The sequence below is a fragment of the Elgaria multicarinata genome, chromosome 1, assembly GCF_023053635.1.
Source record: "Elgaria multicarinata webbii isolate HBS135686 ecotype San Diego chromosome 1, rElgMul1.1.pri, whole genome shotgun sequence".
In the NCBI taxonomy this organism is placed as follows: Eukaryota; Metazoa; Chordata; class Lepidosauria; order Squamata; family Anguidae; genus Elgaria; species Elgaria multicarinata.
The window spans coordinates 24,372,159-24,398,654 of NC_086171.1; the positions used below are offsets into that span (position 1 = coordinate 24,372,159).

The window sequence follows — 26,496 nt, forward strand, 5'->3', positions numbered from 1 at the left end:
TTATCAGTACTGGACTGGCAACCAGAATTTATAGTGTACTCTGCTTGAAAATGTAATTCATACAATTGAACTTGTAATTAACTAGACTTCAACAGTGTAGCAGCAGTAGTAGTAGTAGTAGTAGTAGTAGTTCTTCTTCTTCTTCTTCTTCTTCTTCTTCTTCTTCTTCTTCTTCTTCCTCTTCTTCCAATCACACTAGTGTTACCCCATTATATTCATTTTATTTCATTCATCTCTTCCTCCCATCCTTTTCATAATGAACATCCCCAAATCCCATCTCGTTTATTTTTATCAGCCCATCCTTTTCATAGCAAAGACTTCCCACTTTAACCTACTTTATGTATTCTGTTCCTAAATAAACACCTCCATCACATCACATCTACTTTATTTTCTGCCATCCCATTTTATCCCATTCCATTCTTGTTTATATAATGTTCACTTCTCCCCATCTTTCCCAATTTATTCTGTATCATATATTTGTATTTCATTTTCTGTTATCCCATTTTATTCATTTTATCTTATCCCACCCTTTTTAGAACAAACAATCTCCATTTTAATCCAATTTATGTATTCCATCCCATAACAAACATCCCCCATCCCATTCCATCTGATTTTTAATTATTTTGTTTTATGGTACCACAGTTTATGTATTTTATTCATCCCCCCCAAAAAATCCTGCCAAATTCTACCTTATATTGTTATTTTATTATACTCAAACCCATGCCATGTCAACCTCTCTCTCAACTGAAATTATTATAATGAACTCCCCCCCCCTCCACAGCACTTTCCTGCACAGGAGAAAGCAGTGCTTCACTAAACCTCCAGGCACCAGCAGCCACAGTAGTCAGCAATTTCCCCCCAGATTGTTTCCTAGGTAATTCTGTGGGAGACAGTCCTGGAAAGCCCGTTACCAGAGTGTCCCCAGAGGTATCAGATAAGGAAGTCATGAAGGAAGTAATGAGTGATACAAGGCAACGCCACTGGTGCTTAAGAAGCCTTAAAGGTTTGTATCTTGTTTTTGGTAAAGAGGTCAATGGTTCGTAAGGCTTAGGGCACATCTACACGAAGGGTTTGCCCCAGGGTTGCTTCGCAGTAGCGGCATGTCATCTACATGACGTAGCTGGCATTGCGAAGCCATCCGGGGGCAATCCCTGGAAACTCCACTCCAAAGAAGTCGGGCACTTACCCCGACTTTTTTGGTAGCGGAGCCCATAGCAACCTGATTGGTCACCATGGCTGGCCCCGCGCCTCTAGAAAAGTACAAAAAAAAAAAAGTGGGGAGGAGAGGAATGGGGCCATTCCCCCTGCCTTTTAAAAAGAATTCTAATCTATGGGCTCATCTACACCAAGCAGGATATTCCACTATGAAAGCAGTATATGAAATACAGGAGCCACACTACTGCTTCATAGCAGTATTGAAGTGCACTACAAGATCTACACTACTGCTTTATAGTGGTACTGAAGCGTACTGAAAACTGTTGGGCTCATGACACATCTACACCAAGCAGGATATAGCACTATGAAAGCAGTATGAAAATGGTATATGGTATGTGTGATGGGCCCCAACAGTTGTCAGTGCACTTCAATACCACTATGAAGTAGTACTGTGGCTCCTGCCTTTGATATACCACTTTCAAAGTGGAATGTCCTACTTGGTGTAGATGAGCCCATAGATTAGAAATCTGGGTCTCCACAGAAACATATAATAAAAATAAAAATGGGGGGAGGAACGAGGCAGCAGATGAGGATGCGAGAAGGACTTGGAGAACCTCCTCCCTCTGGCTGCCCAACCCCCCCTTTTAATTTTCTAATCTCTATCTGTGGAGCTCTGCAGAAATGTATAATAAAAATAAAAGTGGGGGGGGGAGGAATGAGGCAGCCAGAGGGAAGAGAAGTGGTTCTCCTAGGGCAGCGGTTCTCAACCTGTGGGTCACGACCCCTTTGGGGGTCAAACGACCCTTTCACAGGGGTCGCCTAAGACCATCGGAAAACACATACTTCCGATGGTCTTAGGAACCAAGCTACATAATTTTGCTATATAGCAGTAGCAAAATTACAGTTATGAAGTAGCAATGAAAATAATTTTATGCTTGGGGGTCACCACAACATGAGGGACTGTATTAAAGGGTCATGGCATTAGGAAGGTTGAGAACCACTGTCCTAGGGGGAGTCTACACACCGTTCCGAGGGCGCCCCGAAGCCACTTGAGGGCGCCCTGAAAATGCTCGTGTACTATGTACCTTAATCGTCCCCAGAAGAGGCGGAGGCGTGTGTGTGTGTGTTGCCTGAGCAGCCCTGAGCGAGAGCGAGGAGGACAATGGATCGCGGAATTAAAAGGAAGACAGGAGAGAGAGAGAGAGAGAGAGAAATCCCTCCCCGGAAAGGCCGGGACGCAGCGCGCACCGCCGCCTCTTCCTCCCCTTCGCCTCCGCTGCCAGCAACAGTTTGCCTCGTGTGTCCTTGTGCGCGCGTGTCTCCAGCCTGCTTCCTCCGCCACTTGCTGTGGCTGGGGATCTCCCCCGCGCGCACTCCTTGGAGAGGCAAACTCCTTGGAGAGGCAAACTACGGAAGAAGCCGCCGCCGCCGCCCCCCTTTCCTCGCCCTTCGGAACGCCGAAGCACGCCTCCTCCTCCTCCTCTTCTGGGGACGATTAAGGTACATAGTACACGAGCGTTTTCGGGGCGCCCTCAAGTGGCTTCGGGGCGCCTTCGGAACGGTGTAGACTCCCCCCTAGTCCCTCTCGCGTCCTCCTCTGCTGCCTCATTCCTTCCCCCTATTTTTATTTTTAGTATATGTATCTGTGGAGCTCCGCAGATAGAGATTAGAAGATTTTTTAAAAAGGGGGGGAGGAACAGCACCGTTCCTTTTCTCCTCCCCCCCCCCGGTTTGTTTTCCTTTTTCTTTTCCAGAGGCGTGGGCTGGAAAAAATCGCACTTGCCTTTCTTCCCATACAGATACCGGGAAGGAAGGCAAGTGAGGGTGCAAGGCACCTCCATAAAGAGCTTAGACATGAAAGAAGTGGTTTTATTCACACAATTTCCCTTATGGCTTTTACCTCCATTCTGTCTTCCCTACATTTTCCTTTTCCTTAACTCCTAAACCAAACTGAAAGGAGTTCTTTTCCCTGAAAGGCAGGGTGTACAGTTATTAGAAATGTTATTATATTAAGTGGTACATAAGCATTATAAATAAAAGAAATGCTTTTCCTCCTCCTTCTTCTTCCTACTAGTGACCCCTAGTGATAAACCTCTGAAAAACATCATCGCTCAGCTTCAGAAGAGCAACCAAAAGGTAATTAACATGGGTTCAAAAGTTAACTCCAAAATTCTCAAATTTCTTTAGGTTAGCTCTTATAGTCAGAGAGAACGTGAAACTCATCAACAGGGCATTCTAGTCCAAAAGAGAAGCTAGCATCATTTTCATCTACTGCTTATCAAGCTTTCAGATGTCCCATTTCTCTTCATCCTCAAAGATAGTTGCCTTGGATGTCTACAATTTGCAGTGGATATGAATATCAGGAATATCCTTTTCTGACTCTGTAGGATACTTCCACTTGAATGAAGTTTTTCATTCTAAATTTTCTGAGCTCTAGCTCCTTGTTTAATGGTCTACATCCTTGCAAATTCTAGGCATACAAGCTAAATGTAAAATCCTCTTTAATACATTCCATAAGTGCCATATCAAAAGGTTCACATGCCTGGTTGAACTGGATAGGTATTTAGTCTTCTATTAGCTTTGTATCCTCATAAACAGTTCAAAGGATGATACTCCTGTTGCTGAATGTGGAGCAGTCCTGTAAGCAAAGTTTGTCTCTCTTATGGAATCTTTCCATGGATAAATCTGACAGCTGGAGCAAGGTGTAGGGCCTTTTTTATCAACCTGTTCATTCTCTCAGCAGCTTACTGTCCATACTGTTGTTTCTTCCATTCTAATGCTGCTCCTGATTGGCTCCAGTAAATCTCACAAGTTCTTAGAAAAGCTAGACACCTCGCATAAAAAGAACTTATCAACACTCTTAAGCATGATTTATAATTCAGCCTCAATTTTATCTTCACAGTCTATAGGCCAATAACATGAACCTCCAAGGTCTTCTCATGCTTGTCTCACAATATTTTGAAAAAGTGGTTGTATGTCCACTGTAATAATTCTCTTTTGAGGGGAGAGAGGCTACTACAGGAGCAGCCCACCTCTAGGGATAATGCAGACACATAGCGGATTATAGCTAGATTAAACACATACATACACACACACACACACACACCAAAAACTAAACTCTGTAGCAGGTGTAAATTAAAAACAACAACAATCAAGTACACATTTTGACAGGGCAGATACTAGTCATAAAATGGCAGCTAGTCTTAAATGGATGTGGTTACACGGGGTAACTCACATACAATTGGAGGTAATGTATTTACAACTGCAGTCCCTAGTCTAGTTTTGTTTTTTGATATAGTAGCATGTCTACATTTGGTTTATATATAAAGATCACAATGACAGATATACAAATGCCCATAACAGACTCATGGTCTCCATGGCATACAACAGAATTCTCCACGACTTATTGCTCATAACTAGCAGGCAGTTCACCTGTTTCTACATCACAGAAGAATGCCACATTTGGGGAATGTATCATTCTTTGTTCTATATTGACTGTATTTCAATGCTTTTACTACTGTTCTTTCCCTATGCAGTTGTACAGTGCCAAAGCCTGGTATTTATCCTCAATAATAAAACACCATCTTCTTATGCAGCATGTCCATATGTAGTTCTGACAAAAGGCTCATGAACAATATCCCTTGGCTGATATAATGCTTAAGCATTACCAAACATTATTACAGCAGAGACTTTCATTGCAGTAATATTAGATTAGAAAAGAGAAAGACCAACTGGAGGATCAAGTCTTTTTTACAATAAACATATGCAAACCCTCTGTGGATGACAGAGCAAAGAAAGGTACAACATAGCCAGGCTCTCCGGGGAACACATTCTTGAGAGTCAGTGAGAGTGCTGGAGGAGAGAGCTATCAGGAAGCTGCTGTCCAACATGACCTCCAATTTCCTGGAGGTTCAGAGGAGACATTCTGAGGTTGTAATTTTTTTGGCCTTGAAGACTTTAAAAATGTAAACTGATAAGAAATATTCCATATACACACAGAAATGACCAAAAATTGATTCCACAATCACTCTTACGATATGCACAATTGAATGGAGAGTCCCGATGACAGAACCAGAGGTTAGTGTAAATTACAATTTCCAAAGGGGTAGTTGTGTTAATCTGTTGCACAGGACAGTATCCAAGCAGGCCACTGCTCATGTGGGCCCCGCCGTTGATTGTCTTTCACAAGCAGTGCGCACTGCTCGCACAATGGGGATTTAGTGCTTCTTTATGGAGCCAGAAACAAGTGGAAACACTCTTTTCTGGAATGGGGGCAGGTCAGCAGAACTCACATAAGGGTGCTCTGCTGACCTGTCCTGATCAAGAAACAAGCATTTCTGCTCATTTCAGAGCTTCCAAAAGGAGGCACTAAATCCCCAATTGGGGAACTGTGGGCACTGCTTGCAGAACAGAATCAGTGGTGGGCCCCACTCACAGAATGGACAACTTGGATACTGCCCAGAGTCTTGTGGCCGACTTTTGTTTTTCTGGAATAATCTTTTGTGGATGCTGTCCGCTTCATCAAATGAACCACAATGTTTCCATTGAGATTGTCCATGCAGTGAAGTGCATATGATTGAGAGACTTGCAAATTTTCTCACTTACTCCTCAAGTCCGGGAGCCCTCAAGCCTGTTCCTCCATAGCAGAGGCAATGCATCCCTGGATTTTAAAAAGGCATACTAGGGAGACACTACTCCAAATGGTGGGAAAACTCTGTTGAGGAAAATATGTAACTCATGCTGTGATTTCATGATCGAATCTCTCTCCAGGCTCGGAGAAGGAAAAGGGTGGGTGGATGGGTGGGATATCAGTTGACCTCCCTTGAATGATAAGGCAGAAGCATCTCTAAAAGCTCAAATGGAAAAGGCACCAATGCCTTCAAAATGCTGCTTTCAGCCTAACTAAGCATCTCTGTGTTTGTGTGTTTGTGTGTGGGTGTTTAAAGCAACTCCTCAGATATTAGGGTCATTGAGAATACCAAACATTCTTTGAAACATGTCTGCCTCTTACTGATGGATGGAGGGAGTGGTGCCTGCAGTCAAGCTTCAGAGGATATAACAACTTAAGGGTACAGTCCTACCCATGTTTAGACAGAAAAAAGTCATACAACTCCCAGCATTCCTGGGAGTCGTAGGATATTTTTCTGTCTAAACAAGCATAGTGTTGCACTCTGAGCAAATCTGCAGTTGACAAATGGAAATATTGTGAGAAAAAGGAGGACGCAAAAAGAAAAACTACCGTTCATGCTTGGCAGTCTACTTTAAATTTCTTTTGAATTGTATTTTGTGATGGACTTGCCTTTTAAATAGCTTTTTAACTGCTGAAAGCTGTTTTGGAAAAGACTGTGGCTTTTTTTAAAAAAGTAAAGTATATGCTACTTACCCATTCTGTATAGCAGCTGTGGGGTCATATGTCAAGGCCATGCCAGTCTGCACACAGGGGGAGAAACAGAATGTTACTCTTTTTGTATCAAATGTACATACCCATGAAAAAGCAGGGGAATTGGGGGCTCCACTACTTCATCCAGTTTCCTTTCGCATTAAATAGCATCTTAGTGCTTTTTGAAATTGCATTCATTTCATGATGTAAACTGATTTTTTCTACATAAATGCAGATTTTTATTCAGGAAGCAGGAAGGATTAAATCCTGTGGCAAATTTGTTCCTTTTTAATCCCCAGCAATATAAAACATCAGATGGGTGTTTTGTCGCATGCGCATTACTGCCCACTCATGGTTTTTCATGGGTGCTTTTGACAACGCCATCTGCCTCCCGCATGTCTCCTGCCCCTTCTGCTCATTTTCCCATCGCAAAAAAAGACCTGGAAAACCCAACTTTGTTCAGCTGTAGCAAAACATGCTGCCATTTCCTGCTGTGCACAGGAGAAGTAGCGGGATAAAAACGCCCACTGAATGAGCCACATGTATACTTGTTATTGTATACTTCCTCTTTCTTCTCCATGTAAAGAAAGAGAAAGTATTGTGGGACTGAAGGGGGGGGACTGATGAAATGCAACGCCCCTGTCTGATGACACTCTATAGATTTCCTTTGCTAAAAGTATTGGGGATTTTTGGTTTTTTTAGCTTTCTTTTTCAGTTGAGCGCTAAAAATGGTGGCTGCGACGTCCTTCCTTACTCCAGGGACATTGTGTGGCAGTCAAGACTCTGGAGGAGGATCGCAGAAGCAGGTAAGTCTGCAATCCTCCCCCTTCCTCCCTCTACACCCTATGGTGTAGACATGCCTCAGGACATGGGAAACCAGATAGGGATTAAATTGGATATGGAATCTAAGAAGCATGTGGCAGATGTATGAGGAAGAAAGGAGCAAATAAGTTACAGAAATTGATTACAAGTTGTAAAAAGTATGGAAAGTGATAGGGCAAGAAAAATTAAACAGAAAGAAAGGAAATCCTTGATAGCAAGTATTGCAAACTAAAAGCTCTTTGAAGAAGCAAAGCAGGGCACCAACAGTGCAAATGAGATTTGGTTTAAACACTCCTTTAATAAAATAAGCTTTACTCGATGGGAAAGTTAACATGGCACTGTTGGCAGTGATCTTTCCTTTGATAATTTATGACAGTTCTGACTGGGGAAAAAACACTATGGTATTAAAAAGGCCCACAATTTTTTTTTCTTTTTTTTTAAAAAGAAGATTTTAAACAATAAATCAACCCTTTTGATGTGACATGTTTCAAACATACAGCTGTATATTTAAGAAATAGGATGTTTTCTCCACTGAAACATGCTGAGAGACACTTATTTTAGACGACACACTCTCTGTGTGATTTCTGATGTGTAATAAAGATAACATTTGCAAGGTTTTTATTGAGGTTGCGTGTGCAATTTCAAGTAAGAATTGAATAGAACTGAGTTGTATCAGTTTAAGTCTTAGATCCAAATATACAAACATTTTTTTAAAAAAAATGTTCAAGAATTCAAATGCTTTTGTAGTAGTCTTCCCCTACTAAGCTCTATAGCCACTTGCCACCCAGTACTAGGCTTACCTATGCTGCTGACACACTTTTAGCTATATTGGTATTTAAAGGCTGTGTTACAGTAGACACTGTATGGAAAATAAATACCATAGTAAGGGAATACACATGTTTGCTTTCAATGCAGTGGCCAATTTGATTTATTGCAGATGCACACACCATACATTTTCAATGCTGGATGTTCAAAAATAGCAATGGTTTGTGTCAGCTCCAGGTCTGCGGTGGTCACCTTCATGTAGCTTTCATTGACACCTGCTTGCTCATCCTTTCACAGCACAGCACAGCACAGGAAAAAAGCAGGTAAGAAAGGATGTTGGAGGAGGAGCCAAGGGACTCTTAACCATGGTGAGCCTCTTGCCAGTGATCAACCTTGGCAATGTTGGTAGGGAAAAGTAAGGGCTAGGCAGCAGGCGGAAAGGTGGAATGGCTGAACATGCAATGTTCGAGTTCGTTGAAATTCTCTGGATATTTTATTCATTTTTAAATTTATTATTTCATTTATATCACACCCTTTTTCCTCCAAGAATCCCAAGGTAGCATACATAATCCTCCTCCCCTCCATTTTTATCCTCACAACAACAACCCTGTGAGGTAGGCTGGGCTGAGAGTCTGTGACAGCCCAAAGTCACCCAGAGTGTTTCCATGGCTGAGTGGGGACTAGAACCCGGATCTCCCAACTCCCAGTCCAACACTCTAGCCACTACACCACACTGGATTCTTCCTCGAAACTTATATCACCTCATTTGCATTACCGGATGCAACCGGCCTTTTGTTTCAATCAAGAAAAATGCACATTATTTTTTATCAGAAAAATACACTTTTTAAAAAGTGCAAAAAAAATATTGGCAAAATGCACATGTTAAAAAGTGCACTTTTTCCCATTGAAAAAAATAGTCATTTTAAAAAGTACACATTTTTCTGACCAAACATGTGCATTTTCTACACTACAGCATGACAATGCAGATTGAGGGGTGGGGTGGGGTGAATTTGCACAAATGCACACCTCTGAAAAATTGTGTTTTTGAAGTATGCACTTTCAAATGCGAATGCAATTTCAGGAAATTTCCAGAGCATTGCATCCCTGCTCACATCTGCATTCAGCATTGCGAAGGGGGCAGATTCGAATGATTTGTGAACAGGAACAAAATCTGCATTCACTCCTATAGACAATCCAGGTGCATCTAGCCCTTCTTCCCATCCCCACCAAACATAAAGGATGAGTTCTTCCACCTGCTCTCCCCCTCGCACCTGGACACTTCAAAAGCAAGGCTGAAGAGACGCTGTGCCATCAAGGGTGGGCTATTTATCTGCTCCCCCCCCCCCAAGTGGAGACTTTAAAAGCAAGACTGGAGCTGCAGTGTGGGAGATGCTGTTTCAGGGGGAAAGATGCTATTCCAACCAAGTTATATTTATCTGCTCTGCTGTAAACTTGTATCTAAGATATTGTTGAATGTTGTTATTGTTATATTCTTTGATTCAGTTAAGTTCTTCTATTAGGATTATTGCATTTATTGTATTTTTGTAAACGTTGACCTACTTTATTTGATGTACAGCACTTTGCAATAAAGCGCTATATAAATTATTTATTGTTGTTGTTATTGTCCTACTTCACATCCTGTTCCTAACTAATTTCATGTTGCTTGAGCTTAAAGACATAAATTAACTAGTTACTCAAGGAATGCACAGGTTTTAATTAGAATATTTTGGGCCCTTAACATTCTTCCACAGTATTTGTCATCTTCTGATTCACATTGCTTTTTCAGTCCTGACTGATAGGAGAAATAGCAAGGGGGAAAATAGAGCTTTGTAACACATCCCCCATACATATACCCCCAAACATCTGGTATTATGACAAAAGGCCAATAAAGCATAATTTCATTCCCAAATTTATGCTCCACAGGTCTGATGCAACCTACACCAACACAAAACTGCTCAACCAGTCCTTCTCAACCAGTCCTGTCCCCAACCTGCTTTGTATGTTAACATTTTAATTCAATTAATGTGGATTACAGCTAATAAAACAAAGATAAAAGCAATATAATAATTGGCTTTTTCACCCACAGGCTGCCTATATGAGGCCCACCAATGTGTATTGAGTTAGTATATGCTGGATGAGTTCAGATTATACCAAGTGGGTTAGAGAACAGGGGCTCAGCCATGTGCCCTCTTTTACAGAGGACAATCCTCTGTATGAAGGCTGCCATCCTGTTTGAAGGGCTGTCTTGTCTAAAGAACCATCAGAACTGTTGCCCATCAACAATTAGCAGTTGGAGGGCAGGCACAGAAGTCACCTAGTCACAATCTTCTGTACTACAATGAGATGTATTGTATTTCCATTTAAGTTATAATAGCAATTTCTAAATGTCCATTTATACATATAAATTAGCACATGCGAATGTATTCCAAACCAGCATCCTCTTTTTGGGTGATGCATTTCCTCTTTGGGGGTGATTCATAAGTGGTCACACTACCCAACTATAGTACGATCATCATTGTGAAGTGATGGATGTTTCTGCCCCACATGTCTGAGCAGCAGTAGCCATTGGGGATATTTAGAATATCTGACATGCTCTGTCTGCATTGCAGGAATAGGCTAGGAGGGAAGCCAAGCATGCATTTAACAAGATAATATAATTTTGGGTCAGATACATGCAGGACCCTTCAGCAGGGTTCAGGGTCCCCCCCCCCCAAAAAAAAGCCCCTTAACAGTCTTGTACATAGAGACAAGAATAAGAACTCAGGGCTCATCTACACCATCCAGGATATTCTACTATGAAAGTGGTATATAAAAGGCAGGAAGCACACTACGGCTTTACAGCCGTATTGAAGTGCACTGACTGTTGGGGCCCATTGACACAGACCATATGCCGCTTTCATAGAGGAATATCCTGCTTGGTGTAGATGAGCCCTGTTAGCTACCATATGGAATCATCCCTGTTCCTAGATGACAGTGGAGCTGAACCCAGTATTACCTTTCTTCTTGAAGCATAAAAAAGCCTGTGTCTGAGATCTAAAATACACCCAGCAGAGACCTACTAATCGTTCCTAAATGCCTGCTGCTGGTAGAGAGAAGAGGATTGGCACCAGGATCAACGACTTTGACTTTCCTGTAGCTATTGACTTTACAACCAAGTGGGGAAATCCCAGTCTCCCCAATGACCTTTGTATATTTTTCTCTCTAAATTGCTGGAGGGCATTGAGCAGAATAGTAATGAATGGTAGGTCAGAAACGGGAGAGTGTTAAAAGAATAGTTTCAAGTCATTTTTTTTAAAAAATGATCTTTAAATGGCACATTTTTATTTTTGTAGTTAAGCCTTTTCAAGAATTGAATCTTAAATTAAACATTTTTTAAAAAAAATATACAGTTCTATCTACAGATTATCCACAAAAGAAGTAATAACTTCAGGTTCATGTAGTAAAGGGGTTGTCCCTGTGAGCATCCACTGAAGCTGCAAGGCTGACCGCCCTTGCCTAGGCATTGTTGCATTGTGGCTCCAGAAATTGTGTATTTCCCAAGTTGCATAAATGGGGCCTTTACGGCTGCCATTTACACAACTTGGGAAATACGCAAGGCGGATGGCTGCTGGGTGGTTGCTGAGCTGTGAGCTGCTCCAAGAGCAAACATGCTGCAACCCAGTGGGCTGGGTCCAAGGTCGGGGGGGGCAGGGAAGCCCCCCAGACTCCCAGACCCTGTCAGACACCTGCAAAGAGAACATTCTCAGAATATATATGCATATTTCTAAAACTAATTCAAGTCCAACTTAGAAGTATTACTGTTGCAAACTGCCCAGCGAGCTTCAGCAATTGGGTGGCATAGAAATGAAATTAATAAATAAGTAATAAAATCCAATGTTAACAGCCATAAATCTTTCTTCTTCCTTATCTTTTACCTCATCTGCTTTTGATAAGTATGTTTTGAAAATTAAGGTCTGATTCTTTGCTCATGTAAACTGTTGTATGTTTGAAGCAACTTTTCCTAAAAATAATAATAAAATATACTAATATAGCATCAAAATATTCACAAATACCTCCTAATCTTAAAAAATAACACCACCACACACACACACACAAAACCAACCAACACAAAACCCCATCAAATTCTCCATCAAATTCTCAGCTGTCAACACCAATCCAGTTTCAGACCTAGCATATGGCATGTGGAATATTTTGGGGGAAATCAAATCTACTATTATTTTAATTAGATTGGAGAGGATTGGGAGTACATCATAAATGTTGATGTCCTCAAAACCAATTAAAAAAAAAAGCATCCAACTCAAATGACTGAAATACACAAACAGCCAAAGTATTCAAAAACTGGTTTGACAGCAGCGTAGATACATTCAAAACAAATATTGGACATATATTTCATTTTAAATCTAAGTACCTTTAACAGCACCAAAGAATATCAACTATAACAAGACACAAAAGCATTTGTGCATAAGGGTCAAACTACACATAACACTTCTAACCGCATAATGACTCTTTAAAATAGTAAGTGTTGTGTATATGAGCGAGGAGAGTTCAACGGGACTACAGTTGTGAAGAGGCAAGATTTGCTCATTCCTTACTTGGTCATGACCCCAATGAAAATCCCCCTCTCCCACACCTATAATTAAGTTAAACAAAAACTTGATGAGCATCTAAGTTATGAGTTTAGCAGTACAGGTAGTTTGGCTAGTGCAACCTGAACTCCCAGAAACACTGGTTGGAAGAGATTAGGATACTGCAGAGGCCAGCCTTCCCTTGGGTCTGCCTCCTCCCAGGTGCCAGGGGCCCAATCCTTCAAGCAAACACTCTTGCATTCTGACACAGGACAAATCAGTGTAAATTTTTTATTGCAGCATAGTAAAAGCTTCACTCTTCACTAATTATATAGCTGATGGTAATTAGTTATAGGTTCTACGTAATTCTAAAGCAGTCAAAAGCTAATAACTATAGCCATGTCAGAGATCCATACAAGTTGGTTTCCCCATTGCAATCTCTACAGTTCGGAACACAGCCAAAGGGCTCAAAAGACTCTTGGCATAATCCATCCCAGGCAATCCAAGAAAAGGATTCTAGAAACAGACGTAATCAAATCCACAAACTCTCAGAGATGTAGTCCAAACTTGAAACACGGTCCTAGCTACAGCCACAAACAGCTCCACTGGTATAAGGCTCTAACTGGTGGTGTTCCCACTGGTGGTAGTCAAAAGAAAGGCTCGAATAGGCTTTCACGAATGAGGCCCCAGGATCAGGCCCCCAACCAGACCAGCCTTATGCTGTTGTAAGGATTTCCCTTCCTAATATAATCAATGGAAGGGGGCAAGAATTAAGATTTGCCTGAAAATAAAGGCAAAAATCCCCCCCATGAGCTCCCCTTGTGTTCAGTGGGGCTCAGTTTGCATCTATGCCAGGTGCCTCTGCCAGCCATCTCTTTAAAGTGCCAATGGGAGCTTTTTACTGAGACCTAGCTTGGGCAGAGGGGGGGTTCATAGGGATCATAGGAGACTTCCTGACTGTTAGAGCAGTACGACAATGGAACCAGTTACCTGGGGAGGTTGTGGGCTCTCCCACACTAGAGGCATTCAAGAGGCAGCTGGACAACCATCTGTCAGGGATGCTTTAGGGTGGATTCCTGCACTGAGCAGGTTGTTGGACTAAATGGCCTTATAGGCCCCTTCCAGCTCTACTATTCTATGTTTCTATGGTGGGGAGGGGAGGGTTAAACATCCTCTCTCCACACACTGCCATCTGGGGATGTGCGGGAAATCTGCACCAGAATCAATGAATTGGGTTTTTATATATTTGACCTGCAGATACTGCAGAAGACTGGTTTTTCCCCTGTCGGGCAGATTCTGCAGACTTGTGAAATAACCTTGGGGAGCTTTGTGCAAAATTTGTTGTAGAAAAATATGCATAATTTCTATTTTTAAAAAACCACTGGCCTAAACGTTTTTTTAAAAAAGCCATTTGGGGGGAACTTGCACATTTGGGGGGAGATTGAACATTTTTGCACATGCAAATTTGTGTAAATTTGCATTTCTGTAAATTTGGAAACAAAACCAAAACCAAAACGATTCTATCAATGGCAGATAACAGAATGAAAGCTGCCTGATAATGCATGAAACACAGATGGAATAGATTTTACACAATCCTTACTTCCCTATTGCAGTGTCAGTGAAAATCTACTTTTTTCTTTTTAAAAAATTAAGCAGTGATATCCTTCCAAATTGACAAGTACAGCCATGTGTAACTTGGCACTTAGGGCCTTGTTAGACGAGGCCTTAGCGCGCTGTGAGGCCTGGTTTCCTTGCTCTGCGTCCAGATGACGCACAGGGGAATCCGGGGTCAGGCCTCGCTGAAGCCTCCCCTAACGCGCCATAAGCGAAGTCGCTTATGGCTCTCCTTTTCCGCAGCCCTGGCCTCAGGCTGGGGCTGCAGAATGTCTAGCAAGGTCCGTGTTTTTTTGCGGCTACTCGTTTACTTGCGAGTAGCCGGGAAAAGCCACGGACTGGGCACAGCGCTTGTACGAGTGCTGTGCCCATTGGGCCAGGGGGGCATCCCGGGGGGGAAGGCCGGACCCGGCAGGAGAGGGGGGGGAGAAGGCCGGACCCGGCAGGAGAGGGGGGGAGAAGGCCAGGCACCGAGATGGCATCAGGGAGAGGGAGGACGGGCGGCATGAGCATCAGGGAGAGGGAGGACGGGCGGCACGGGCATCGGGGAGAGGGAGGACGGGTGGCACGGGCATCAGGGAGAGGGAGGACGGGCGGGGAAAGAGTGGGCAGGGAGGCATCGGGGATGGCGGGGGGGATCAGGAGCGGGGGGGGCTTAATTTTTTTTAAAAAAGGCACTTACCTTGTCCGGCGGCTTCGGGACGCAAATTAAAAACAAAAATGGCCGACGCTACAGGGCTTCCGGAGTCCCTGCACGTCGTGCGTCTAGGAGCCGAGGCGGCGCGCACTAAAGTTAGCGCGCCGTTGCCCCGCCTCCCTGCTGGCTTATCCGGCATGGTCTAGCAAGGCCCTTAGTTTGTGTCTTCAACAGGGTTGACATCTCCCTTTCAGTTTTACTGAAGTGTTCAGTATAGAAGTGTTCTAGCAAATTCTGTAGAAAGGTGTATAAGCCAACTAGAAAGTTAAAAGGATAAATCTATACGTTCCCTATATATTTGTTCTATATTGAAGAATTGCGTGTGGCTTTTTCTCTCCTCTTTGCATCGTCAAAGAAGGCACGTTTGGGGTCTGGCAAGAGTCCAAGGGCCGTATCCGGGGCCCATTGTTCTGAAACGATTTCTTTCATCAGTTCTCAGTATTTTTCAGGGGCAGGCCTGGAAACGTTCTTGAAATGTTGAGCATGGATGCACTCAAGCGCCTAAATGCTTGTATGAACAGCCGCTAAATGTCTTCTGTGTAGGAATTAATTCCCACAAGATTCAGAAAGCCAGAAAATTGTATTTTCAGGATGTTTGTTTCCAGAAGAAACCAAAGAGGTTCTCCAGAAGTGAAGAAAATTAAGTTGAGGCTGCAATTCTATATGCATTTAACTGGGAGTAAGACCCATGGAGCAGACTAGGAGTAGACACTGATGGTATTTCACTGAGAGTTATCTCATATCGAAACCAAAAAACTTTTGTCTGAAGCATTGCATTTTATTAGACACAACAGGTAGCCACCACAGGCAATACTTGACTATTCATTGTCTAATTTGCTTCTTATAGTACTAGAAATAACAAAATGTATTAAATTAAAAGCTACTACTAGTAAATGAAAAAGCAAATTACTCCTCAGAAACTCAGGCTGTTTCTACATCTGCCTTTCCCCCCAGGATCGTCCCAGGATCATCCCTGTGCATGCAAATGACACACAGGGGATCCCAGGAGCAGGCAGGGATGATCACTCCATTTGCCTGGGATAACCCTTCAGGGTAAAAAGGGCCTGGGTGACTATTGCCCCCTAAACTGCAATAGGAGAAACTCTCTGATAAATGACTCGGTAATTATGAGAATAAGCAACGACTGTATGATTGGTTGATCAATTATCTATGTAAGTATATTTGCCTTTAAGAGAGCCATGGATTTGGAGTTGGCTTCTGTTTCTTCCTGTGTATTGAATCATAGAATCATAGAATAGCAGAGTTGGAAGGGGCCTACAAGGCCATCGAGTCCAACCCCCTGCTCAATGCAGGAATCCACCCTAAAGCATCCCTGACAGATGGTTGTCCAGCTGCCTCTTGAAGGCCTCTAGTGTGGGAGAGCCCACAACCTCCCTAGGTAGCTGATTCCACTGTCGCACTGCTCTAACAGTCAGGAAGTTTTTCCTGATGTCCAGCCGGAATCTGGCTTCCTTTAACTTGAGCCCGTTATTCCGTGTCCTGCACTCTGGGAGAATCGAGAAGAGATCCTGGCCCTCCTCTGTGTGACAACCTTTTAAGTATTTGAAGAGTGCTATCATGTCTCCCCTCAATCTTCACTTCTCCAGGCTAAACATGCCCAGTTCTTTCAGTCTCTCTTCATAGGGCTTTGTTTCTAGACCTCTGATCATCCTCGTTGCCCTCTTCTGAACACGCTCCAGCTTGTCTGCGTCCTTCTTGAATTGTGGAGCCCAGAACTGGACGCAATACTCTAGATGAGGCCTAACCAGGGCCAAATAGAGAGGAACCAGTACCTCACGTGATTTGGAAGCTATACTTCTATTAATGCAGCCCAAAATAGCATTTGCCTTTCTTGCAGCCATATCGCACTGTTGGCTCATATTCAGCTTGTGATCTACAACAATTCCAAGATCTTTCTCATTTGTAGTATTGCTGAGCCAAGTGTCCCCCATCTTGTAACTGTGCATTTGGTTTCTATTCCCTAAATGTAGAACTTGGCATTTATCCCTATTAAATTTCATTCTGTTGTTTTCATTCTGTTGAACTCTAACTGAAACTGTGAATCATAGAATCACAGAATCCATATGATTCTGCACTGAAAACGAATAATCTAGAACACAGATGAAAAAAACCAGTGGAAATTTCCCTTAAGTTCGCCACTGCCTCCATTTCTCCATAACAATACACGATGGTCTCATTAATTTTAATTAGCAAGCAACTGAAGCAATATGACACTTACATTTTTACATCTATTTTAAAATATTCATATCTTTAGTCTCTTTACATTTCTGCGCATGTAAAGTTAACAGTGGCTTGGCTCTAAAGATTTACAAGCAGAACTTGGCTCACATAATGGTTCCCCCCCCCCAATCTCCTACCATTCATAGCCTTCTGTTCCCACCAAACACTGCTTTTAAGGTACAAGGGACTAAATGAATCTGTCAGTTTCATTTTCTTCAACTTTTTTTTTAAAAAAAACCCTCCAGCTCTTTCCATCCTGTTTATGAAGAAATTTGCAATTTTTTGTAAGTTATATATATAAAAATGGACCAAACAAATTCTCACCCAACTGCACTGTTAGGCCCTGCTATTCCCAGCATGGAGAGGACAATGATGGCCTGCTATGTAGCTGTTAAACCTGAGGAGCCTTTCTAGAAAAAAAGAGGTGGCCATGCTAACATGACTGAAAAAACATGGAGGAATTCCAAACCAGATACAAACCCTCAAAGCTTTTGCTTTCTCACATCTTTTTCTTTTAATTCCTAAGGGTCTTTGTTTTTTTGTTTTTTTTGTTTGTTTTGTTTTCTAGGTTTCCCTAGAAAATTTATTTATTTAGCAGGAGTAGGAGATTGAAAAAGTCAGTCACTATGGCCGTTTCTACACCTGCCTTTTTTCCAGGAATTGTCCCGGGATCATCCCGGTGCATGCAAATGACACACAGAGGATCCCTGGAGCAGGCAGGGACGATCCCTCCATTTTCCTGGGATAATCCTTAGGTGTAGAAAGGGCCTATGTCTCAGTCTCAGTTTGCTATTCATTCACAAAATGAAAATAACTATATCAAAAGTTGTGATAAATTATAAAGTCACACACACACACACACACACACTATAAAAGTAGCAACCAGTAATCTTTCTGTGACGTTTAAAGGTGCAATGGGTATGACATGTTAAGCACACCTCAGTTGTAAACATTGTGATAATGCTGTTCTTCACATGCACATAAAGGTCAAAGTAGCTGTAACTATGTACAGGGCAATGAACTACTCAAGGCACACCAGCATTATGTCATTGCTTTTCATCCAAAACCTAGCACAGCCCAAGAGAGGGTAGCAACGACACATATTCTGTAAATATGGATGTATAGAGTGTTCAAAACAGCAGTTGTAGGCTCTGCGAAGCAACATTTGTAGTCCTGTATACATCCCTAACTTCAGAAGCTTTTCTGTTGCAGCCTGTCATATCAAGACCTTCTTGCGCTGTCCTGACTCGGCGAATTCGTAAGCCATAAAGGCTTGAAAATGAAATGTTGTTGTCTTAAATCACAGGCATGACAAAGCGTAATGACTTCTTTGAGGTGATTTCATCCTCCCATGTCAATGCTGCCGCTTTACTGGTGTTCAGTATATGCTAATTTGAAGATTTGCATTGCAACAGTGCATGGTAACCCACCTTGTCTGAAAGCGAGCAACCTGTACGTGTTCCTTATTTGTTTTGCTAGGTCACTGGTGGTGCTAATGAATGGTTCCCTCTAGGTGAATGGCTCATAAAATATCTACCAACACCACCAAGCCATATTATAGTTGGAAGATGAGATTAAGCTTTTTAAAACTGCTAACCATATTTTAAAATCACCAGTGTCTAGCCATTAAAAAAGAAAGAAAGAACACTGTAACAAGAATGGTTGGTGGGAGAGGGAGATTTGTTTTCAGACCCACCCTTTTATCGTCCAAATGATAATTGCTATGATGCTCTCTAGTTTAAAAATAGGCAAAGCTTTTATGAATAATTTCCATATGAATGTGCAAGGGATTTTGAGCAATGACATCCACTCTTGAGGTGCAAATGGCTCAATGTGTTACTAATATTCAAAAAGAACAACATTATCAATTTTATCTCTCTTTTCTTCCTTGACTCTGTCATGCAAAGCACATATGGAGTTACTTTGAGTTTGGACACATGGTAAGGGTACAGGACCTTTAGTTACTAAATATTTAGAAAAGAATAAATGAGGGGAAGCAAGTGAAAATTAACCTGTTCTAATGGCCTACTGGGAAATAACTGGAACAGCATAATACATCTTGCCTCTTGTCATAATAGAGGCAGAACAAAATGTTTAAGTATGAACAGGCCTAACTGGCTCCCCCAAGTTTAAACTTGGGCCTGAAATCATATTTCCTTCCTTAATACATTTCCAAAACCACAACATCAAAATTTTGGAAATACACACCTCCACCAAGAAAAATCCTGTAACAGAACAGTCAGTACATTTGCTGACTGAAGAGTTCCTTTTCAAATTACAGAGTTGATATTTGAAGTTGCTCTGCATTGCAGGCATGTACTCATTATGGCTGTTTGTGACCTCCTTTGCAGTGTGTCTCCCTCCCAATAACTTTTTTTTTTAATTTCAAGGAAGATTTGGATGAAATTTGAAGGGATCGTCACCCCTTCTGAGGGGATGAAGTCTACCAGGTTTTAGGTAAATAGGTACTTGGAGTTTTGTGCAAGTGTAGCCTTTACAACTTTGGGGTTTCCAAAAAAAGAAAAAGAACAAAAAAGAACACCCTATGCATTTATCTCCATATGTTTGTGTGCATGTGTGTGGTGAAGTGTTATAAAAATGATGTCTAACATAGAGGAGTCTCTAATCAAGAAATCTGCAACATGTTTGAAGGATAGGTGCAGGGGCTAGGGATTTATGAATAATAATAATAATAATAATAATAATAATAATAATAATAATTTATTTTTTACCCACCTTTCCCTCTGAATCAAGGCAGGGAACAACATTAAACACAACAATACAATACATAAGTGTTTAAGTCCCCCCCCCCCCGCTGAAGTGGTGCCAAAGCCAGAGAAAATGCAATAGGACAGGGTTAGATGATGGATATGGAGGACAAAGTGGTAGAAAGAAAGACTTGGAACATCTAGCATTTTTCCAAGCAAGCACCCAATGCGACACCCTTCCAAGTCCCACAGATTCCACCAAAACTCTTTAACATTCCTGCTCCTGCCAGAGACAACTGGCAAAGAAGACTGAACCCTGAATCATTGCTGTGATATATTACTTCAACATCCCTCCACCAAAACGCTGGCAATGGAGCTCCCTGATAAAACTATTCACCGTGATTAGGTCCTAGAGCTGCCAGTCACACAACTATACCTCTCCCTCTCCCCTCCCCTGGTGTTTTCCTTCTATGGAGAGGTTGGAGAGAAATCAGTTTTTTTGGAGTCACACTGCCTAGGGCCACAGCTAGACCTAAGGTTTATCCTGGGTTTATCCAGGGTTTGCCCCTGCCTGAGCACTGGATCCCCTGTGTGTCACCTAGATGAACAGGTTTGACCCCTGGATGATCCAGGGATAAACCCTAGGTCTAGCTATGGCCTAGGTCTCTGTGTACTGCAGCTAGAGTGTTCAGAGTCAGATTCGGTCTGCTTTGAAGGAGCCTTACTTTTATTGAGACATCTTCCAAATCTGTCCAAATCAGCTCAATTTGGCTGTAGATTTGGCTGAATCCAGTGCACACTCCCAGACATTACTTAATATATGGCAGAAGTCTCAAATCATGCTAAATTCCTCTTCTATGTTAGTTTAACACTACTGATGTCATTGGGATGAAACTCATTTAAGGCATGGTTTCGTAATGTCCCTTCTTACTTATCCTTAGCAACATTAAAAACTAATTTGCCCTGATTTTATTAAAGCCCCTCAAGTCAGTCCCACAAGCACCTCCTGTCAAATATCTGAGAAATTATTGCCAATAATTGCAACTCACCTCTCCTTCTCTTGGCCATGGCCTCCCATTCTGGGTGTACTTGCTTTGATTCTGTCGTTTCTTTTGTCCTCCGTCAGCAAATTTGCACAGCAAAGGTTCCGTTGGGGCTGTTGAGACAGGAAAACCCAGTCGGTATTAGCAACCCCCCCAAAAAGAGTCATTTTACCAGCAACCACAATGCTTTGTAACATTGTTTTTTTAAAGTAAGATGTTGCCTTCTGCACGTTTTCAGCACTAGTTATACTGGCAGCTGTTCTTACAGTCTGTGATTGGTAAAACCAAACAAACCTATCTGAAATATCTTTAAAGACTACGGGCTCATCTACACCAAGCAGGATATTCCACTATGAAAGTGGTATGAAAGCGGCCTATAAAAGGCAGGAGCCACACTACTGCTTTACAGAGGTATTGAAGTGCACAAACAACTGTTGGGGCCCACTGACACATCTAGACCAAGCAGGATATAGCGGTATGAAAGCAGTATATGGTATGTATCAATGGGCCCCAACAGTTGTCAGTGCACTTCAGTACCACTATAAAGCAGTAGTGTAGATCCTGCAGTGCACTTCAATACTGCTATAAAGCAGTAGTGTGGCTCCTGCCTTTTATATACTGCTTTCATAGTGGAATACCCTGCTTGATGTAGATGAGCCCTACGGCAAATTAGGGTTTTCCCACACACAAAGCAGAATTAGAAAACTTGGAGGGGAGCAAGATAACTTAGGAAGAATATGACACACATGTATAAAATTATATATGGCATGGGGGGAGTGAATAGATTCCCCCTCTCATAATGCTACAGTTTGAGGTGACCTAGTGAAATGAATTTAGGGACAGACAAAACAAACTAATTTTTCACACAGTGCATAATTAATTTAGGGCATGATTCTATGCATGTTTAGACAGAAAAAGTCCTACAATTCCTTACATTGCCCAACCAGCATGTCTAGTGCAGCCTTCCCCAACCTGGTTGCTTCCAGATGTTTTGGACTGCAACACCCATCATCCCTGACCATTGGCTGATGGGAGTTGCAGTCCAGCATATATGGGAGGTCACCACATTGGGAAAGCTGTGATAGTCCATGACCAAAGGATAGGCCCTAGTTTAGATGGTACTTATAAGAGGACTAGACAAATCCATAAAAGATTTATCAACAGTTATTAAACATATCAGTTATACGGAAGTGCCACATTCAGAGCTAAGGTTGTGGGAGTCCTGGGAAAGGGTGTTCCATTCGCACCCTGCTTGTGGCCTTTCTGGAAAATCTACAAGCCACAGTCAGAAAATGAGAGTTGGACCAGTAGACCATTATTCTGATCCATCCGGAAATTTATGTTTGGAATTAAATTTCTCATATGGAGTTGTAGACAATTATTCTTGTTAAGTTAGGCCATAGCCAGACCTAAGGTTTATCCCTGGATCGTTCAGGGGTCAAACCTGTTCATCTAGGTGACACACAGGGGATCCAGTGCTCAGACAGGGGCGGACCCTGGATGATCCCAGGATAAACCTTAGGTCTAGCTGTGGCCACAGTCACACTTTCATGGCTGACATTTGTGAAAGGATAAACACTGCTGCTCTTTTGGGGGGGGGGATGTTGGGGAGGGGAGAGGAGAAGCGAGGAGAGGAGGCAAGCCTGTTTTGAGAAATATGTTTTCACTCTTTCTGTGTTTCTCAGCACCCCATGCTTACATATTTGAAGTAAGTGAAATAAATACAAGGAGATCAAACGAGGCTTTTGCCAAACAACCAAATTAGTTTAGTTCCCCCCATTAAATCCTCATAGCTTAAGACAGCTGGCAGATGACCTTCCGTATGCTACCCAGCTGAGATCCCAGGCTTTCATCATAAAACAGTCAGCACAGCTAATGCGCAACTGTTCAACGCATGTTCAAAAGGCTGCAAACGAGACCAAAAAGAAGAAAGCACCAACAACTCATTTCATTTATGTAGGAAAGAATACCAAGGAGTTAATGGGAAAGACAGAACAGTTATCCTTTCCTATGCTTTTTTAAAAAATAAAAAATAAAAAAAAATTTTTTGGAGCTGTTTAAAAATAAATAAAACTATATTGAGTTATCAACAAGAAATGTCTTAATAAATGTTAGAAGAGGCGTGAAAATAGAAGAACATTACATATTTGGTGGTCATGCCCACAGGTCATCCAATATTAGCCAAGGATTGTTAACTATATAAAGTCCACCACAGGGGATACAGTCCTCTTGAATCCATTTACCCTTTTAGAGAAGGAATATTCCAAGTTTACAACATGAATGAATAGGTCTTTTGTTAACAGCAACTCCATTTCCACTGGCTTCATGATCGAAATGCCTCCAGGCACCACCTATATCTATGCAAAATATTGCTGCTTTGCATCTTAATTTCCAGTATGATTTCTTTGAAAAATGATTCTTGTTTCTGGTAGATAGTGACTAAAAAAAAAAAGGTGTTAAAGGCCTGCAATGACATTGACAATCTCTGTGCCTCTACCTGATAGGGAGAAGTGGGTGGGGGATTCCACTTCTGTCAGCATAGCTGCACATACCCAAATGTGTGTGTGTGTGTGTGTTTATTCGTTCAGTCGCTTCTGACTCTTCGTGACTTCATGGACCAGCCCACGCCAGAGCTTTCTGTTGGCCATCGCCACCCCCAGCTCTCCCAAATGTAGATCCAACCTAATGAATTTGATCTATGGTGACCCTGAAAGGAATATAAGCCCTCTGCATGCATTCTTTGGATAAACTCGGCACCGGGACTGGGCTGTCCATGCTCACCCAGCCTCCATCATTCCTGCGAGTGTGCCAGCTCTGCCCCCTCCCCCACCCAAGCAGCAACAACTGCATGGCAGTTCTACTCATGTTTGCTTGAACATGAGTAGAATCCTCCACATGATCTGAGACATATTAGCCGGATGAAGCAGACTAATATGAAAGTGGGATGGGGATTTAGAAAGGTATGGCTATGACTCCCCTATATAGGAAACAGTAGATATAAAGCATCTATTGTCCCAATGTCGTTGCAGCACTGAAGATAATGGGATATTAAGCTTTCAGTGCTGGCTTGCTGGTCACACCTCGAGGCAGTTTTGAATTGCAGAAATGCACAGAGGAAGGCTCCTCAAAGAAATGATTAATTAGTGCCACAATAGCTGCTTTATGTTGATGCAAAAGTTAAGATAGTTATTAGCTTTTCAGGTTTTTTGTTTAATCAGAGGAATTCCAGGGAGGCCACACCTCCAAAAGTACTTTGCCAAAAAGAAAGACAACAACATAATGACCCCAGGAGATGTGATAGCCAAGATGAGGTTAGAAAATCCAAAATGGAGGAACTCAGGGCTCAGCTTGAGAAGAGGGATTTCCCTCAGGATCTCAGGGAGGGGGGTGAGTGGCTAAATTCCCCTCCATGCCTTGTCTGATCACATTAATTATCAGCCCCAATTGCTGATGCAAGTTACATTTCAAAAGCCCACATGTTAGATGCAAGGACACATCTGCCGTGTATAGTTTGGTCCTTGGGAAATTCACTTGCAAGAAAGCAGCTCCAAGAAAACAGTATGGTATTAAAAGGCTTTGTGGTGAATGTAATCTAGACATAATTTAAATGACATAAGCTACTTGACAGGTATACCAAAGAAGGGAGAGGACAGGCAGTTACAATTGGTGGACATACCGTGATATTTTAGAACCATGGCAAGGGGATTATCAATTAAAGTTAAGAGAAGGGTTGACAAAAGAAGGGTACCCATGTCAATGGTTTGAATATATGCAAATGTCAGAAAGGTTTAAAATTGATTTTAAAAGTCTGTGGTTTTGAAACAACAAAGTCAGAATTTGAAAGGGCATTATGTACGAACGACGAACATGTTATTGCTAAAATTTATAAGCTGTTATTGAGGTTTGAGATGGAGGAAGAACAAGTGAAAGAATGTTTGATAAAATGGGGCCAGAATATGGGACATAGTATACTAATGGCACAATGGGAAAATATGTGGACAAGAGGGCTAAAATTTACGTTAAGTACCAATCTTACAAGAATTTTTTTACAAAATGATGTATAGGTGCCATATGCCACCAGCAAAATTGCCCAAAATGTATAAAGGGGCATCAGGATTGTGCTGGAAATGCGAAGAGCAGGAAGGGACATTCTACCATGCATGGTGGACCTGCAAAAAAGGAAAGACTTTCTGGATACAAATCCATTCTGTAATCCAAAAAATCCTAAAAATTAATATCCAATTGAAACCAGAATACTTTCTTTTGGGATTTATGGATGAGCAGATGAAAAAGGATCATGGGACTATATTCTAATATATGATGACAGCTGCAAGACTGATATATGCACAAAGATAGAAAGGCAAAATAGTGCCCACAACAGAGGAATGGCTACTGAAGATGTTTGAGCTAGCAGAGATGGCAAAACTCACGGCAATAATGAGGGAAAAATTGACTGTAAGATTTATAACTGAATGGGAACCTTTTGTAAACTTTCTGTCCTGGCAAGGGATTCATTATGGTATTTGTGCTGCAACACCTCTTTCTCAACTGCCCCCATGGCATCTGTTAGGGCTCTCATGCCCGTGTTCAGCACTGGGCCATGTCTCTCTTCTCTGTCACACCACAGCACCCTTTCTCATGTTCATGCAAAGAGGTTCTCTGTGCTGTCATTTTTTCTAGGGGTGTGCACAGACCCCCCGCTCCGCTTCACTTCCAGATCCACGATTTGCAGATCAGGCCGCTTCGCTCCGCCCCCGCTCCGCCTATGTACGCTCTGCTCTGCTGCGGAGCTCCGGATCCGGATCGGAGCTCCGTTTCCCCCTCCATAGGCTTGCATTAAGCTTAAAAAGTATACAACTTTTTTTCTGTGAAAGTTAGAAACCTCACGTTTGGCACCATGACACCTCATGGAGGTATACACATGCATGCCCAGACTCAAGGCAGTCCCATCATCCCCTGATTTTTGGGGAATTTATTGAAAATCGGGCACCCCATTCACACCCCTTTCGATAGCTCCATCAATTTGCACGTTAAAAACCTCAAACTCACCACCATGATAGCTTATCCAGGGATACACACGCATGCCCAGACTCAAGGCAGTCCCATCATCCCCTGTTTTTGGGCAGGGCTTAAACCTGCAGACATCTCAATGGGGCCATTTCAAAGGAAATCCCAACATGCCATGAATTGGGGAGTAGAGATAAACCTATATGAATCTTCTTCCACACTTGAAAAATGGATTTGGAACTTCCAAAACTCCAAGTGAGCGCAGGAAGGACTTCTTCCCTGAGTCAAAGCCAGACACACACAACATTCCTGCGAGGTGGGCAGGGGAGGAGAGAGGGAAGGCAGGCAGGCAGCAGACATTTCTGGGGGCATAAGGAAGTGAGCCAAGGATAAGCCAATAATGCATATAAAATGGAATAAATAAATAAATAAACAAAGGAGGGGTGGAATTAAAAGCAGCAGTGTTGCTGAATAAACAAGAAGAACTTTTTAAAAAAAG

At 42.2% G+C, this 26,496-nt stretch overlaps 1 protein-coding gene across 2 annotated transcripts in view; it reads right to left on the reverse strand.

Moving 5' to 3' along the window:
- RBMS3 (RNA binding motif single stranded interacting protein 3) overlaps positions 1-26,496 on the reverse strand; it is an 860,525-nt gene that overhangs the window by 100,245 nt on the left and 733,784 nt on the right. For both annotated transcript variants that reach the window (XM_063125041.1, XM_063125049.1), the window contains 2 exons: positions 20,997-21,103; positions 6,539-6,585 (listed from right to left, as the gene is read on the reverse strand). In XM_063125041.1, the coding sequence (XP_062981111.1) occupies positions 6,539-6,585; positions 20,997-21,103 (154 nt within the window). The remainder of the gene's footprint in view (positions 1-6,538; positions 6,586-20,996; positions 21,104-26,496) is intronic.